Source organism: Aethalodelphis obliquidens, unplaced genomic scaffold, assembly GCF_003676395.1.
Source record: "Aethalodelphis obliquidens isolate GAN/ISIS:26980383/991018 unplaced genomic scaffold, ASM367639v1 scaffold31, whole genome shotgun sequence".
Classification (NCBI taxonomy): domain Eukaryota; kingdom Metazoa; phylum Chordata; class Mammalia; order Artiodactyla; family Delphinidae; genus Aethalodelphis; species Aethalodelphis obliquidens.
Window position 1 is genome coordinate 14,152,891 of NW_020837975.1, and position 15,408 is coordinate 14,168,298.

Consider the following 15,408-nt stretch of genomic DNA (forward strand, 5'->3'; position numbering starts at 1 on the left):
CCGCCACCGGCTTCTCCACGCCAACCTTTTAGACCACGACACCAGCAGGGGGCGGCATATGCTTTATTTTCAGCCACAGATGGGGCTCCCTCAGGACCTGATCCTTCCTCCTGAGCAGAGGGGCCTTAGTCTTGGAGCTGGCCTGGAGGGCGGACAGGTGGGAAGAGGATGCCTCCTGAGCTCTCTCGGGGCTCCTGATGCCACTCGGCACTCAAGGGAGTGCCTGGAGGTAGGCAGCGTTCGGGTGGGCCGGTGGCACTGGCCTGAGAAAGAGCCTTTGCTCTCTCAGGTCTCTGTGGAGATACCTTTAGCCCCTGCAGGCAAGGTCCCGGGCTGCAGGAGGCTCCTAGCAGGCAGCAAACTTGCGCTGGATACTCTTGTACCGGAGCAGCTCGTGCTCGCTGACCGAGGGCTGTAGCCGGGCTGCAGCCTGCAGCAGGTCCTCCATGGTGAGCAGCAGTGCCGAGCTCCCGGGCTCCAGGCCTGGGGGTGACAAGGGGAGGTGAGGCCAGCTGGGGCACGGAGGCTGTGGTCTCTGCCCAAGCAGGAGAGCACCCTGGTAGGCACCTTCTTGCCCAGAGTCCCCCAAGGGTCAACAGTCCCTCCTCTGAAATCCAGAACCAGGCCTGGTGCCCATTAGGTCCTTGGCTGACCTCTGGGGCTGGTGAGTGGCTCACCTTCCTCCAGGTCCCGAACCCTGCGTTTGAGGGCAGCTGTCATGGCATCGGAGCACAGGGAGTAGAGGTCTGCGCCCGTCAGCTGGGGTGGGCAGTGGTCCAGCACGTCCACCAGGCTCACAGAGGGCTCGAGCCTGAATCTGTTGTGGGGATACAGGAAACAAAGAGACTTACCTGGCACCCCCTACTCTGTCAGAAGGCATCCCTGACCAGCTTACTGTGCACTCTGCACTTATCCCCTAACCATCCCAAGGCCCAAGCCCTGTGGGGGTCTCCCTCTAACAGGGCATACTTGCGCGTGATGGCGCTCAGAACACGCAGCTGGGAGGCGCGGTCCTCGCTCACTCCCACAAACACCAACTTGTCAAACCTTTAGGGAGACAGCTGGGCGTGAGTGCCAGGGTGCCTGGCATGAGGGTGGAGAGCCACCGGATGGGGGTCAAGGGACAGGCCCAAATGGGCCTGGCGGAGGTGAAAGGTACGGGGTGCACACCTGCCGGGCCTCAGAAGGGCAGGGTCCAGGAGGTCTGGTCTGTTGGTGGCTCCAATCACAAACACATCCTGAGTGCTGTGAAGCCCGTCCAGCTCGGCCAGGAGCTGAGACACCACCCTGTGAGGGAGGAAGTGAAGGTGAGAGAGTGCCTGGTGCATCCCCAGCCTCTGCCCTGCTTGCGGTGTTCCTTGCAGGCTGTCTCCACAGGGCCCCCTGCCCGGTTGTGCTTTGTGTACCCCTCCACACAGGCCCCCATCTCCTCAATGCCCCACAGCCAATTCCACGGCCCCTTTTAGCTTCTGTTATACTTATCGCAGAACCAGTAGGGCAGGAACTCTTTGGGCTCCAAAGACTAGTACTACCTGTCTCACATCCCTCTGTCCTGGACCCCAGATTCCATTCTGGCTCAGACCCCCACCTGTCCATCACACCTCCAGAGTCTCCACTTCGCCCCCGGCTTGGGGCCAAGGAGTCCAGTTCATCAAAGAAGATGATGCATGGAGCTGCGGCCCTGGCCCTGGCAAACACTTAGGAGAGAGAAGGGCCCACAGGACAGGGAAGCCCAGGGGGGTTTGAAGTCAGGAGATGGGGAGGGAAACCCATGTTGACAACTCAGCACTAGCACTTCAGGTAAGAGGCCCCACCCAGCAGGAACCTGACCTGGGGAGAGGAAGACTAGCAGTGACCGAGAGCAGCCTGAGGGTAGGGGCGGCTCGGGGGCCAGAAGCCCTGCCCCCACCCCCCACTCACCATGCCGTACATTCTCCTCGCTTTGGCCCACGTACATGTTGATCAGCTCGGGCCCCTTCACGCTGAGGGAGGGGATGGGAGAGGGTGAGACTCCTCAGACGCAGAAGACACACAACACACCTCCTGCCCCCTGCCGCTGCCCCCAATCCACCCACCCTCCCTGCCAGGCCCCCTCGCCACCTGAGGAAGGTAAGGCTGCACTCAGTGGCTACTGCCTTGGCCAGGAGGGTCTTGCCCGTGCCAGGGGGCCCATGGAGCAGAAGGCCGGAGCGCCTCAGGCCCAGGCTCAGCAGCTCAGGGTGCTCTAGAGGGAGCTGAATAGTCTCCAGAATCTCCTTCTTCACCTCCTGCAGCCCACCCACATCGTGCCAGGACACCAGGGGGATCTAGGAGATGGAGAGGGCACAGTTGGACACCTGCTGGTGGAGGGAGCTCCGGTCCCACCTCCAAGGACCTGGAGTGTCTACCTTGGGGGCTCCGACAGCCTGGGAGTGAGCTGACTGCAGCTGCTCCAGCGCCTGCCCAAAGTCCTCAGCCAGGAGAGGAAAGCCAGCAGCACACAGCTCCCCCTCATCCTCCGCACTCAAGCCACCTGCCCAGCTGCAAAGGAAAATCCAGGGAGGCCTCTGGAGGACCTAACCTGAGGTCTCCTCCCCATAAGGGCCCTCACCCTCCTCCCTTCCTCACCAGCCCCTACCCACCCATACCGCCTCTTGCCGCCTTGCCCCTCCTGTGCCCAATTTCTTTACCCCGAGTTCTTGATCCTGGTGCAGGCTGCCCGGCTGCTGTGGGTCAAAAGGGCATAGAGATCCCCTACCACAAAGCCCTGGGGAACCACAGGAGAGGACACGTGAGCAGGTCACAGTAGGCAGGAACCCATGCAGGGCTGGACCCCTGGCTGCAGCAGAGGCCCATCACTGATGCCTCGGGTTTTCTACCCTCACTTGTACACTTGCATGGCAGCAGGACTGAGTACCCCCGGCAAAGAGTGCAGGGCGGCCCGTATCCTGCCTGGGTACTCACTGCACACCGCCGTGCCAGCTGCACCAGGTTCACCTCTTGGCCCAGTGGGAGGTGGGCAGTGAGGGCCCGCAGGATGCTGAGCCGCTGCCCCTCTGACAGCACAGGCACCTCCAGCTCGTGAGGAAACGCTGTCTGCACATCCACAGGCAGGTCCTGGGCCCGGCTTGTGGTGGCCACGACCATCAGGGGAGGGCAGCTGCAGACAGGGAGTGGGCAGCACTCAGGGCAAGAAGGTGGCCGGCAGCCCCTGAGCACTGCCTCGTCCTGAGGCTGGTGGAGGGCAGGGAGGAGGGTAGGGCTGGGATGGGACAGGGAGATGGGCGCCCCAAAGCTTCCTGGATGGTGCATCCCCCCTACACAGGGCGCTCAGTGAGGGCAGAGGCTGTGCTTTAGTGTCCCCCAAGAAATACCAGGGACTGCGTCCTCCTCCCTCTGGGTACCCCCATGCCCCTCAGCTCAGGGCTGCCTGGAGAGCAGCCAGATGGGCAGCAGACGTCTAAGAAGCCACTGAGGGGGTGGTGAAGAGAGGGCTGGACCCTACCCCCTTCCAAGACCCAGCGCTGGATGATACCTGGTGAGGGGGTCTTCATCCAGGAGGAGGCGACGCAGTGTGGCCACCACACGGGCATCCTCGCCTAGCCCATCACGGTCCCGGCCCAGCAGGTCCACAGCTGTCAGCAACAGAACCACAGGCCGGCAGCGCCCAGCCCGGGAGAAAGTGGCCTGCAGTTTTGTCTCCACAGCCCCGCTACTGTCTGCACAGAGGCTGGAGCAGGGCACCTGGGGAGGGGGTCCCGATGGGCCTGTGAGCAAGGGGGCAGGGGTGACTGGGGCAGGAGAATGGAGGGAGGAGTCACTAGAAGGTACAGGCCATCTCTTTTTGGAGGGCAGGGATGGGGGAGGAAGGTAACACTGGCCGAGCCCTAACTCTTCTTTACCCTAACCTCACTTCCTGGACTGTCCACCAAAACCTTGGAGCATCCTCCCTCTTGAAAGCATCTCTCAGTAGCTCAGCATCATGGGACTATGCCTGACCCACTGCCCACTAGGCTGAGGTGGCAGGGTCAGGCTTGTAGCCAGGGGGAGAGGGAGAATCTGGGCTGGGGAGGAGACATGGTTGGGATCTACTCTCCAGGGACCCTCACCTTCAGTAAGTGGAGCCCGAGGCAGCTGCAGGCGGCAGCGACTGCAGTGGTCTTCCCACTGCCCGGGGGGCCCCGTAGAAGGACACTGCCTGTTCCTGTCAGCAGGGCACCCCTGCAACCAGAGAAGAGACGTTTGTTTCCTCCATTCTGCCCAAATGTGAGAGTCCCCAGTGACACAGGGCCCCTTGGATCCAGAAAGCAGACACCATCCTTGAAGCAAAGCCCCTCCCCAACCCTCGGGGCTGTCGCCACGCGGTGAGGCCATATTTCCCACACCACCTTGGTACTCTGGCAGGGGCATGGAGCATATCCAGCAGCTGAGACTAATTCTCTTTTGTCATCAAGAAAGTCTTGGCTATTCTGTCTGGTTTGGATTGTACTGGGCGGAATTAGGGAGGCGTGTGTGGCTACACTTAGGCCAGTGGTATGAGGACCTGTGTCTTTCAGGTACAGGATGGTGAAGGTCAGGATGGCTAGTGGGCTCCCCAAGGCGAATGGCAGTCTCAGAGACAGTTGTCCCCAGTGGAGATTCTTCCTCCATAGCTGACCCTGGAGGACTGTGGTTATCCCAGGAAAGGAGCCTGGGAATTTGCTTACAGAAAGGACACGGGCTAGTGGCGTAGGCCTAACAGTTGGAGGGAGGTCCACCTAATTCTTCCACTCTGAACAGGGCATTAGGAACTACTTGTCTGGCCTGCCGCTCCTCCAGGGACGTTCTCAGCAGGTTTTTCTCACACAGGGGCCTCACTCACCCTGGCTGGAGGCGAGGCTTCAGGGCAGCACAGAGCTCAGTCACCAAGCCCTCCAGGCCTGGAGGAGACAAGCTGCTCCAGGGGGTGGATTCACCTGAAGGGAGCCTTGGGACAAGGCTCAGGGTAGAACCCACCTGTGAAAGGTGGGAGGAAGCTTTAGTTTCTAGAAGTTTTTTTTTTTTTAATTTATTTTATGGTTAATTTACAATGTTGTGTTAATTTCTACTGTACAGCAAAGTGATTCAGTTATATAAACATACACATTATTTTTCATATTCTTTGCCATTATGGTTTATCCCAGGACACTGAATATAGTTCCCTATGCTATACAGTAGGACTTTGTTGTTTATTCATTCTATATATAATAGTTTGCATCTGCTAATCCCAAACTCCCAGTCCATCCCTCCCCCACCCTCCTTCCCCCTTGGCAACCACAAGTCTGTTCTCTAGAAGTTCTTTCTGCTCCTTTCCCCAAGTCTACCCCCACCGCTAGGGCCTCACCAAGTACAAGGAGGTGTGGGTGGTGTCAGCTACGTAGGCCCTGGTTGGCCCATCCGGAGCTTCCCCAACTGTTTTCTTCACTTTAAAAAACATCTCCCGCCACCTGCAGGAAAGAGGCCCAATGAACCCCAGATCCAGAGCACACACACCCCTCCCCAAGGGCAAGGTGGCTGTCTCAGTCAGAGGTCCACTGCAGGGACAAACTCAAGAGCAGCATAAATACATGTCCCTAGACATGGCGGAGGTGGGGAGGAAGTGGGGGACGTGGAGGAAAAGGAAAGCAGATGGTCTTTCTTATCTCCCTGACTGGATCACATGCATTTTGAACGCAGGAACTGTGCCTGTCCTCCGCATCCCTCATGACAACATCACCTGAGGGTGTGTTTCTTCAGGTAAATGGCCTGCCCACCCACTCCAATGGGAGAAGCCACCCCTGCACCAAGCAGTGACCATCTGACTGTTTTCACTGGCTTCAGAACAGTCTCTCCCTCAAATACGTACCCACCAAGGCCACCCAAAACCTCAGAGGAAAGAGTCCCTTGGCTCTTATTCAAGCATCCACAAAATCTAATTGCAGGCAGATTCCTTCATAATGACATTTAATGATTAATGATTCTCTATTTTGGCTGCACATTAGAATTATCTGTGAAACTTAAAAAAAAAAATCAACATCTCTCAAATACTGTATGATTCCATGCAGTAGATTAGTGGCTGCCAGGAGCTGAGGGGAGGAGGGAACAGGGAGTGACTGCTAACGGGGAGGGGTCTCCTTCTGGGGTGATGAACATGTTCTGGAATTAGTGACGTTGATGGCACAACCTTGAGAATATACTAAAAGCCACCGAAGTGTACACTTTAAAAGCATGAATTTTATGGTATGTGAATTATATCTCAATTTAAAAATTAACATTTTCCTTCCTCTGGAAAAAAAATAAAGACTGCACAGGTCCCAGCCTCACCCTGCTGCTCTAATAGGTCTGGGGTGGGACTCACACATTTGTATTTTTCGAAAGCTCCCGGCCGTAACCAGGGCTGTGCAGTCACTGGCTAGTGTCAGAGTGAGTTAGGGTTACTCAGCCTACTAAGGGGGTGGGTAGCAGATAGCAGTCGCTAGTCCAATTTTCCAGATAAAGAAATGAACTACTCCCATCTTTAATCCTCAGGCAGAACAGCAATGACAGAACCTGGGCCTCTTTAAGGTCCAATCAGGGTGCAAATTCCTTTGCTCAGTGTCTCACAGTCACAGAACTGCTCCCTCTGGCAGCACAGGAGGGTGGGGGTGGGAATGCTTTCAGGTGGAGGGGGAAGCACACCAGGTTAGTATTATGAAACTCACGTAACCATAGGCAGTGATTGTGGTAAAAACTAGAACATAAGGAAAACTGTCCTACTGTTATTCATTATAAATAAATGATGGAAATAAATAAATAAATAAATGATGGGTGGGTCCATAACCTAGACAGTCAGTCAGGCTGAACATCCTGAGTCAGAGTGCATATGGCAGGCAGTGGAATCCAAGGAGGAACAGCACTGGGGCGGGGAGGGGGAGGGAGACATGCCCACCCCCTTCCACGGAGAGTGGAGGGACCACCTCAGTGAGCACACGGGCCAGACCTCTGGAACATATCTGGACACTGCTGAGGAACACCGGGTTGCGTTCCCGAGAGCCAGACGGGAAACAGTGGAGCTGGAACCCATAGGCCTGGCGTGGGAAAGCGGAACGCTGGGGAGTCTGAAGGCGCTTTAGTGGACTTCCTTGCCAGGGATCACAGAAGCCTCCCTGCAGGGCTTCCCTTACCAAGTCCAAGAAGTGGGGCTAAAGCACTCATCTCTGTCCTTGGACCCACCTGTCCACCCCAACCCTGCTTTCCAGGACCTGCTCAGGGGGGAAGAACCATGTGCTCAGCACCCAGAGGAGGGAGACAGGTCTCCAGGGGGCTGGAATGGCAGAGGTCCAGGAAAAGGATGGGCTTCCCAGTCTGCCTCAGGAGGGCCTAGTGCCTGTTTTCCTTTCAAAGTACAAAGGGTGGGCATTCTGCAGTTTTCCTACAGAAAGCTAGCTCATAGACATTTGCTATATTTAAGATGGGATACAGAGTAGGAAGTGACGGATAGCAGCCTGGCATTCTCCACCAGGCCCCAGTTGTAGATTTGAACTGGGAAAGCTCAAATCCCCAGTTGTAGATTTGAACCTGCAGCGCCAAATGGGATTACATGGGGCACTACCAGCCCCTTCCTCTGGGTACCATAGCCCTGAGACTGGGGAGACAGAGCGCTGGCCAGAACCCAGCTCTGAATACCGACCAAGGACGAATCAGGCGCTCCAGACAAGGCGTTCCTCTCTTGGCAGAGGGTCCAGGCTGGCTCGGCCCGGAACCTTGGGCACTATGGCTCTTATGCCCAAGTTCCTGCAGGCGGGTCCCACCACCTCAATGAGATTTCCTGGAAGGTTGGGTTAGTGTACCTACCAGCTGTCCTCTCCTTCTAGTAAATCCCTACAGGAAATCAGTCCTGGGGTGTGGAGCTACACATTCTTCCCCCTTCACATAAGGCCAAGTGGTCTCTGAATTCTTCGCCTCACCATTTTACATGCAACTTCTGTAGTCAGAGTCAACAGGAGGAGGAGAAAGGTTGGACTCCTTGTTTTGGGTCCCTAGCTCAGTTATGCTCTATTTCTCATTCTTTTGAGGATAAGGAAAGAGGGGAGGCATCCCAAAGACAGCAGAAATCCCTCCCTCCCCTGCCTTGGGAGACAGGATTGAAAGCAGCATGTGCACATTCCATCCATTAGGGTAGAAATCAGGGCCTGGGTCTCCTCCTGCTGAGTGTATGGGAGGTGTGGCCTAAACAACACTGGTTAAGAATGGAAAGCAAGGAATCTCACCTTGGTCTAGGCCATTAAACTGTTCTAAATGCTTTACTTTGTCTGGGACCACCAATCGATTTGAGGATAAACATCCCCAAAAGCTAGCAGGCTGTGGTTCTTAATTCTTTTTTCAGTCACACGCCTATTTGAGAACCTGAAGAAGGTATGTGCCTCTGTCCAGAAATATGTGTGACAACAACAAAATGTTCTTATGCACAAAATTATTCCATTCAACTTGAGGACTCCTGCACCCAGGTTAAGAATCCCAGCTGTGGGAAAGGAGGCAGCTGCGTACCTGGGCAGTTTCTCTGGGCTTCCTTCCAGGATCTCTACTTGTCCAACTGTTGGCACACACAGAACATCCCCTTCCTGGACTGCCCTGTAACACAGCAGTGGCCCTGGTCAGCTCACGATGGGAGTCAAGAGCATGGGCCTGACACGTGCCCGCACAGCCAACCCGAACATGCAGACTATTTCTTAGGGGCCTCCTGCCCACCCAGAGATCCCAAGCAGTTGTACAGAGAACAAGTCTGACCTAGAAAGAGCTGCAGGAAATGGCAGAGAGGCTAGAGAGGGGATCAGAGACCAGAGGGAGGCAAAGCAGGATCCCGGCTGCTTTGGGGTCTTCCCAAATCAAAGTGGTTTCTCAGTTTAGGATGGCTGGATTCACCTCCTGGTCCAGATTACTCTTCTATTGTCCGCCTGACACAGCAAGAGGCTTCTAGCCACAATATTGCCTTAAACTGTGGCTTTTTAAAATCAGATGCTCTGTGGTACCTGAATCTAAGGCATGGGATGGGAGGAGAGCAATGAGGGTAAGATGCTATCCTCCTGAAAGGGGGACGCAGCTAACCTGGGTGTCTGAAAGTGCCGGTAAAGAACATGGTCATAAGTTCCATTAGTGCTGTAGTGAGGAGAGGACACAATTTCGATGTGTAACTCTTTGGCAAACGGAGGCCCAGGCAGCACTGAGCAGCTTCCTTTGTCTTCAGGGGTGCTGGAGCCCTCCAAGTATCTCTATTAGAGAAATAACCACCACCTTATAACCTTCTCCCAAGGAGTCAGGCTCTACCCAATCCCTTAGCAATCAATATTTCTGCTTCCATCCTTTATCCTTTCCATAACCATAAGGCTTGTGGGAGAAGAGACCTAAGGTAGCAGAGCTGAATACCTATATCTTCCTGAGAAAACAGAAACCTCTCCTTCTAATGGGCACCAGGAAGAGATTTCTGACTCTGACTTTTCTGACTCTCCCTCCAAAAAGTTCACCAGGAAAGATAACCATTCCGTAATACCTTTATACTGGCCCAGAGCCAGTGAAACAGTAAAGACATTTAATGCCCACAAGTCATTTGAGTGACACCAGGCAGCCACTGGGAATATTAATTGGACATTAGTGGGGACACTCTGAATTCAGGCTGTAGTTAAAGGATATGATCACAATGAAGCTGAAAGGGCTGCGTTAGCTGAATGAGCTCCAGTCTGAGTAATCCAGTATTTTCCCTCCATTCAGAAGGAAATCCACACCTAACTCCCATTCGTGCATATCTTATATCTCTTTTTGACAACCCATAGCACTAACTGGCTATGCCAGCATTACCTAATATAACTTTCTACAGTGATAGAAATGTGCTATATTAACATGCGGATGTTGAACACTCAACATATGCCTAAAGCAATTAACGAACTGAATTTTTTACTGCATTACTTTCAGTTGATTTAAAGCGCCACCAAGGGGCTAGTGGCTTCCACACTGGACAGCGCAGGCCTAAACCACACATCCAGGTGCTTAATTAAACAGTAGACTATATTTGTACCCCCAAAATAATTACCTTCTTGAAGTAAGCTTCTTAAAGGTAGAAACCAAAAACTCCTCCTGGATATAGTTAATAAAATATTAAACTTAAACACCAAGCACTAAAGATAATCAAGAGCCCTTCCCTTCAAGGAATTTACAAGGTACAGTTGAGCATTAGACAGATGACATGAGCATAACAACACAATAAAATAAATGCTCTCTGAAAGGTACAATACAAAATGCTACAGTAAGAAGAAGTAATGTTAAATTTGTGGTGGTGAGACTATATAAGGCTTTGAGAAGACAGTGCCACCTTTAGATGGGCCTTCAAGGAAAGCATGGTAGGATTTTAACCGAGGAGGCTAAAAGAATAGGAAGGAACTTGAAGTCAAGGATAGCATGAGCAAAAGCTGGACGTATCATCCTCCATACTACCCAGTACAATACTGGATACACTGCAGCAATTCAGCAAACAACTGATTAGATTTAGTAGATTAATATATACAAGTGGTAATTTGACCGTAATTTTCACCTTTCACCCAAATCGTGAAAGCCCTTCCCATGCACCACCAACATGTTTTTAATTGTAGAGAATGGGTAAACAAGGTTAAGAGGCATTAAGTGAAAAGTCCAAGATCTAAAGGAGTAAGGGACCTAAATTCTACAGCTCTGATCTTCTAATTCGGTTAAGACAAAGAAGAGGGGATAAAGACGAGGAAGCATTCCTGACCTCAGTCTGGTATCCTACCTGAATTTTAAGCTCTCCCACCTCCAGGGGATCGCAGCCGAGATTAAAAGCCAGAGTAGCAGGCACGAGGGCCAGTCCGTCAGCGAGGGGCTCTCCCAGCTGCCCAGAGCCGGGTCCCAGCCTTTCACAGAGGTCCCAGCGAGGCTCTAGGACCTGCACCGTGGCCAGGTGTGGCTGGGAAGTGTTCGATGACTCTCCAGCCCGGGTCACCCACACCCATTCGCCCTGGAAGAGGCTGAGGCTACGGAGACAGCTCCGGCTCACCCCCAATGCATCTCCAGTCCCTCCCAGAACTCCCCGGAGTCGCCGGACTGTGCCAGAGGCCGCGAAGGAGGACACCACCGGCGGGGGTGGGGGCCGGCTGCTGTCCTCAGTCTCCGGACCCAGTTTGGCCCGCCCACGGAGCTCAGTCACAGCTAGTCGCGTCCCTGGGCCCAGTAGCCCTTGTAACGCCGGCCGCGTCTCCAGCACCCGCGGTCCGGGTACTGGCAGGGTCTCTCCGCGCCTCACCAGCAACGGCCCGACTCTCGGTCCGAGCCCGGGTCCAGACGAGGTGCCGAGCAGCGCCCAGCCCAGCGCCGGGGGCCGCCGCACCGGCCGCGCCCGCACCCATGCCCCGGAGCCCAGGGCCAGGAGCCGCAACAGCGCGCGGCTCACCAGCAGCTGCGGAGGCCCCGGGCCCTGCTCTTCGGTGCCCGCGCCCGGTCCCTCCAGGGCGGCCACTAGCAGCGCCGGCCCTGCCGGGCTCTGCCCGGCAGGCCGCAGCGCCAGCACCAGGCCCAGCCCCGCCGCGGGCCACGGGCCCCCGGGCGGCAGCAGCACCGCCAACGGGGGTGTCTCCGTCGGGAAGGGCTCCAGGACCCGCAAGACTGCCAGCGCCATGGTGACAGGAAACCAACAAGCACAGAGCACAGCGAAGGAAGGCGCCTTCGGGAGCCGGGGAGCCAGACGTCCAAGCGGCTCACACGCCGCTTCCGCTTCCGTCAGGGGAGGTGCGAGGGAAGTGGGCGGGGCGTCGGGTGCAAGAGCTTGCTCCAGGAAGGTGAGCTGAGCCTTGGATCGATCCGGGTGGTGCCATGGTGGCAGTAACGCAGTCACTGTGGTCGGGTAGTCTACGCAAGCACCCTTCGAGAAGTGTTTACAGGGATTTACCTTCCGCGCCTGCTTGGGGAGTAACGTCCTGTCAACTACCCTCCCCATAACATGTACTTAACAGTTTACTGAATGATCAATGAACGGTCATTATGTTCTGCACTAAACTCGGCCCACTGCTGGGAGCTGTGGGTGGAGTGTTTAGGAAGGAGTCCACTCTGTGGAACTGTAGGCACTGAGGTTTGAGGGTTGTGGGGAAGGTTGCAGGAGGGAGTGATAGGATTATAAAAACTGGCTCAGACGGGCTTATGGGGATATGTAGTGGCTGCTGGCTGAATTACTACATGTGATTCATGTAGCCCTGGAGTGTTTGGTGCTGCCACACCTGTTCCAACACATCCTACACAAAACCCACGTTCCAGTGTTTTTTGTCCTGTTTGTTCTACTCCCACCAAGCTTGAAGCAACGACAAAGTAGCCTCACTTTTTCATCTCTCCAAAACCAGATGCTCTCCCCCCACCAATTCTTGCAGAGTGGAGATCCATTCCTAACTTTCACCCTACAGAGGAGTGGGCAGCAGAGCAGACAGAAGAGAGAGGTTCAAGGTTTCAGTCACGAGTACCAAACCAACAGCTTGCTTGCTTCCCATCTGTGCTGTTACTTAGAGTTCATCCTTGTCTCCACCTCCACTGCTCCGTATAAAACACTTGGACACTGGCTTGCCGCACTTTCAGTTATTAACAATATTCTTGCATTTAGAATCAATGGATTGGGGAATTCCCTGGTGGTCCAGTGGTTAGGACTCCGTGCTTCCACTGCAGGGGGCACAGGTTTGATCCCTGGTTGGGGAACTAAGATCCCACATGCCGTGTGGTGTGGCCAAAAAGAAAAAAAGAAAAAAGAAAAGAATCAGTGAATTGGTTGGTGGTAATCTCCTCTTTCCGGACCTTGCATTCTCTTCCTTGCATTCCCTGCCTAACTTTCTCCTTTCCTTCATCTTGAGGCAGTCTTCTACTTTGTACATTCTACTTTCCTGAAAATCTGAGAGGTGAATATTAGATTTACATGTTATAAGGTATTTTTTTGATGTGGACCATTGTTTTTAAATTAATTAATTAATTTATTTATGTTTGACTGCGTTGGGTCTTCGTTGCCGTGCACAGGCTTTCTTTAGCTGTGGCGAGCGGAGGCTACTCTTCGTTGCGGTGTGCGGGCTTCTCATTGTGGTGGCTTCTCTTGTTTCAGAGAACGGGCTCTAGGCATGCGGGTTTCAGTAGTTGTGGCACGTAGGCTCACTTGTTGTGGCTCACAGGCTCTAGAGCGTGGGCTCAGTAGTGCACCATAACTCCTGAGACTGCGCTCTAGAACCCCTGCTCTGCAGCAAGAGAAGCCACCGCAATGAGAAGTCCGAGCACCGCAATGAAGGTAGTCCCCCACTCGCTGCAACTAGAGAACGCCTGCGTGCAGCAGTGAAGACCCAACACAGCCAAAAAAAAAAAAAAAAAAAGAATGTACTAGGTACCTGAATTCACAAGGATGGAAGTTCCCATTTGATAGTTCTAAATTATTATGTGGCTCTGTCCCCCGCCTCTCAGAGGAACCAAGGACTGGGAGGATGGTGGGGTGAGTCCAAACAGGATATGCCTCCTTTACACAGTAGCAGGCAAGCTCCAGGCCTCATGGCTATCGTGCTCCTTGAGGTCTTGGGAATGGGTAAATACATCTGGTATCCTGCCTGGGTCAGCATCCATACAGACACAAATATCCATCCACAAATAAACGTGCTTTCCTTCTAGGCTTTTCCCCCAGCAAATAATGGTTGGCATGCCTTCCACTCTGCATTACCTTGAAATCGTCATTTGTCATTGAATGCCAAATATTACTTCTGTAAGACAGCCAGGAGCCTAGATTTTGTTGCCTTTACTTCCATACCTCTTGGTCTTCAACCTGCTATAACGTTCCTTCCATTCTTCTGAAACTTTCCTGCAAAGATCATCTGTAACCTCTTAACTGCAGAATATAGGTGAGTTTGTTTGATCTTTTGTTTTTTTTGACAAAAAATGCATTTGTTTATTTGAAATTTAAATTTCACTGGTTTTCCTATATTTTATCTGGCTGCCATGCCAGGAGCATCCTATTTTACAATGAAATCATGCCTAAAAGGAAGACAATCAGCAGCAGCCTAAGTTTCATGATGAAGTATTTAAAACCACTACGACATGCATTGTTGAAAGAAGAACACAAACAAAAACTTATTTTAAAAAACATAGGCTATACTAAAGTAGAAAACAAAATCCAAAGGGAAAGATAAGTCATCACTCAAAGATCCTTTTTTTTTTTTTCTTGCGGTACGCGGGCCTCTCACTGTTGTGGCCTCTCCCGTTGCGGAGCACAGGCTCCAGACGCACAGGCTCAGCGGCCATGGCTCACGGGCCTAGCCGCTCCGCGGCACGTGGGATCTTCCCAGACCGGGGCACGAACCCGTGTCCCCTGCAACGGCAGGTGGACTCTCAACCACTGCGCCACCAGGGAAGCCCTCAAAGATCCTTTTAATACACGTGGATGGAACCCCATTGGGTTCCAGTATCCTCCTAAGTTCTTCACATGTCATCCATCCTTTGTATCACGGAGGTGACAAATCATCCTGAATTCCCTTCTTGGAGCAGAAGGGACTTGGACCTGTGTGCGGGGTCCTGGGAAAGTCATTTGGAATGTGTTTTCTGGTGGCATTTGAAAGTCCCCAGCTGACGGAAGGCACTGTGACACTCGGGACACAAGTAGGGTTTGAGCACAGAGTGAGTGTGTCAGTGAATGTTGCGGTTCTCGCTGTGGCTAAAGACTTTGTCACAGTGCTCACATCGGAAAGGCTTCTCCTTGGTGTGGATCCTCTTGTGAGCGTGCAGCGTGGAGTCGTGGGTGAACTTCTTGGGGCAGAGATCACAGAAGTATGGCTTCTCTCCTGTGTGGATTCGCTGGTGAACCTGCAGGTCCGAAGACTGCATAAACCCTTTGGAACAGATATTTCATTTAAAGGGTGTCTCTCCCATGTGTGTCCTCTGGTGAAGGGTAAGCTGAGATGGATAAGGAAATCTCTTCTTGCATACCATATTCATAGGGTGCCCATCCCCAGGCTTCTTTTCCCTCAGGAAGACTGGTTGGTCCCACTGTGCTAGGTGTACCAACAGAATGGGACCCAAGTTGTCCTGAGAATTCTCCTTTGTCCAAAGACGTGGCTTCTTCCTGACGCACTTCTTGGGAAGTGGGACTGTTGGCCTGTTTCCATTTGAAACATCTTAGACTCCTCGGAGAACCTCTTCTGTATCCACTCTTAGTGGAAACTTCTCCCTCAGGGCCCTTGAGAATTTCAGGCTCTTGAGATGCTGTTTGATCTTGATCTTACTCAACCTTTCTCTGGGATCTGACACTATTGACCAATCCTCTTATACTTCCTTTGCCATTATGACACCAGTTTACCTCCTACATCTCTGATGGCTTCCAGAATTCATCCTCAACTCCTCCCTTTCCCTTACCATCCTCCCCACAATCCTGTGAATCAACAAATC

At 53.2% G+C, this 15,408-nt stretch overlaps 1 protein-coding gene and 1 pseudogene across 4 annotated transcripts; both read right to left on the minus strand.

Moving 5' to 3' along the window:
- Positions 1–45: 45 nt before the first annotated feature.
- On the minus strand, positions 46–11,730 carry PEX6 (peroxisomal biogenesis factor 6). Of its 4 annotated transcripts, XM_027127281.1 has the most exons (18): positions 10,754–11,730; positions 9,061–9,224; positions 8,503–8,586; positions 5,342–5,444; positions 4,841–4,974; positions 4,089–4,200; positions 3,515–3,723; positions 2,944–3,139; positions 2,670–2,746; positions 2,388–2,520; positions 2,101–2,306; positions 1,921–1,982; positions 1,589–1,697; positions 1,171–1,287; positions 970–1,047; positions 678–817; positions 306–483; positions 47–142 (listed from the first exon to the last, which is right to left on the minus strand). In XM_027127281.1, the coding sequence occupies exons 1-17, from the start codon at positions 11,633–11,635 to the stop codon at positions 347–349; spliced, it is 2,943 nt and encodes a 980-aa protein (XP_026983082.1). In that variant the 5' UTR covers positions 11,636–11,730; the 3' UTR covers positions 47–142; positions 306–346. The 4 variants fall into 4 exon arrangements, with proteins under 4 accessions (XP_026983080.1, XP_026983083.1, XP_026983084.1 ...); XM_027127279.1 differs by having other exon boundaries at positions 46–483; XM_027127282.1 differs by having other exon boundaries at positions 46–483; positions 2,977–3,139; positions 10,754–11,708.
- Positions 11,731–14,339: 2,609 nt separating this feature from the next.
- Positions 14,340–15,241, minus strand: LOC113630891 (zinc finger and SCAN domain-containing protein 5B-like; annotated as a pseudogene).
- Between the last annotated feature and the right edge of the window lie 167 nt (positions 15,242–15,408).

Bases quoted from the DNA above. Each gene is read 5' to 3' on its own strand.
- PEX6 (XM_027127279.1), bottom strand. From the start codon at position 11,635: ATGGCGCTGGCAGTCTTGCGGGTCCTGGAGCCCTTCCCGACGGAGACA. The intron at 3,724-4,088 runs GTGAGGGTCCCT...CCCCCTCCCCAG, and splicing joins TCGGGCTCCACTTACTGAAG to GTGCCCTGCTCCAGCCTCTG. The intron at 1,698-1,920 runs GTGAGTGGGGGG...CTCTCTCCTAAG, and splicing joins CGAGGAGAATGTACGGCATG to TGTTTGCCAGGGCCAGGGCC.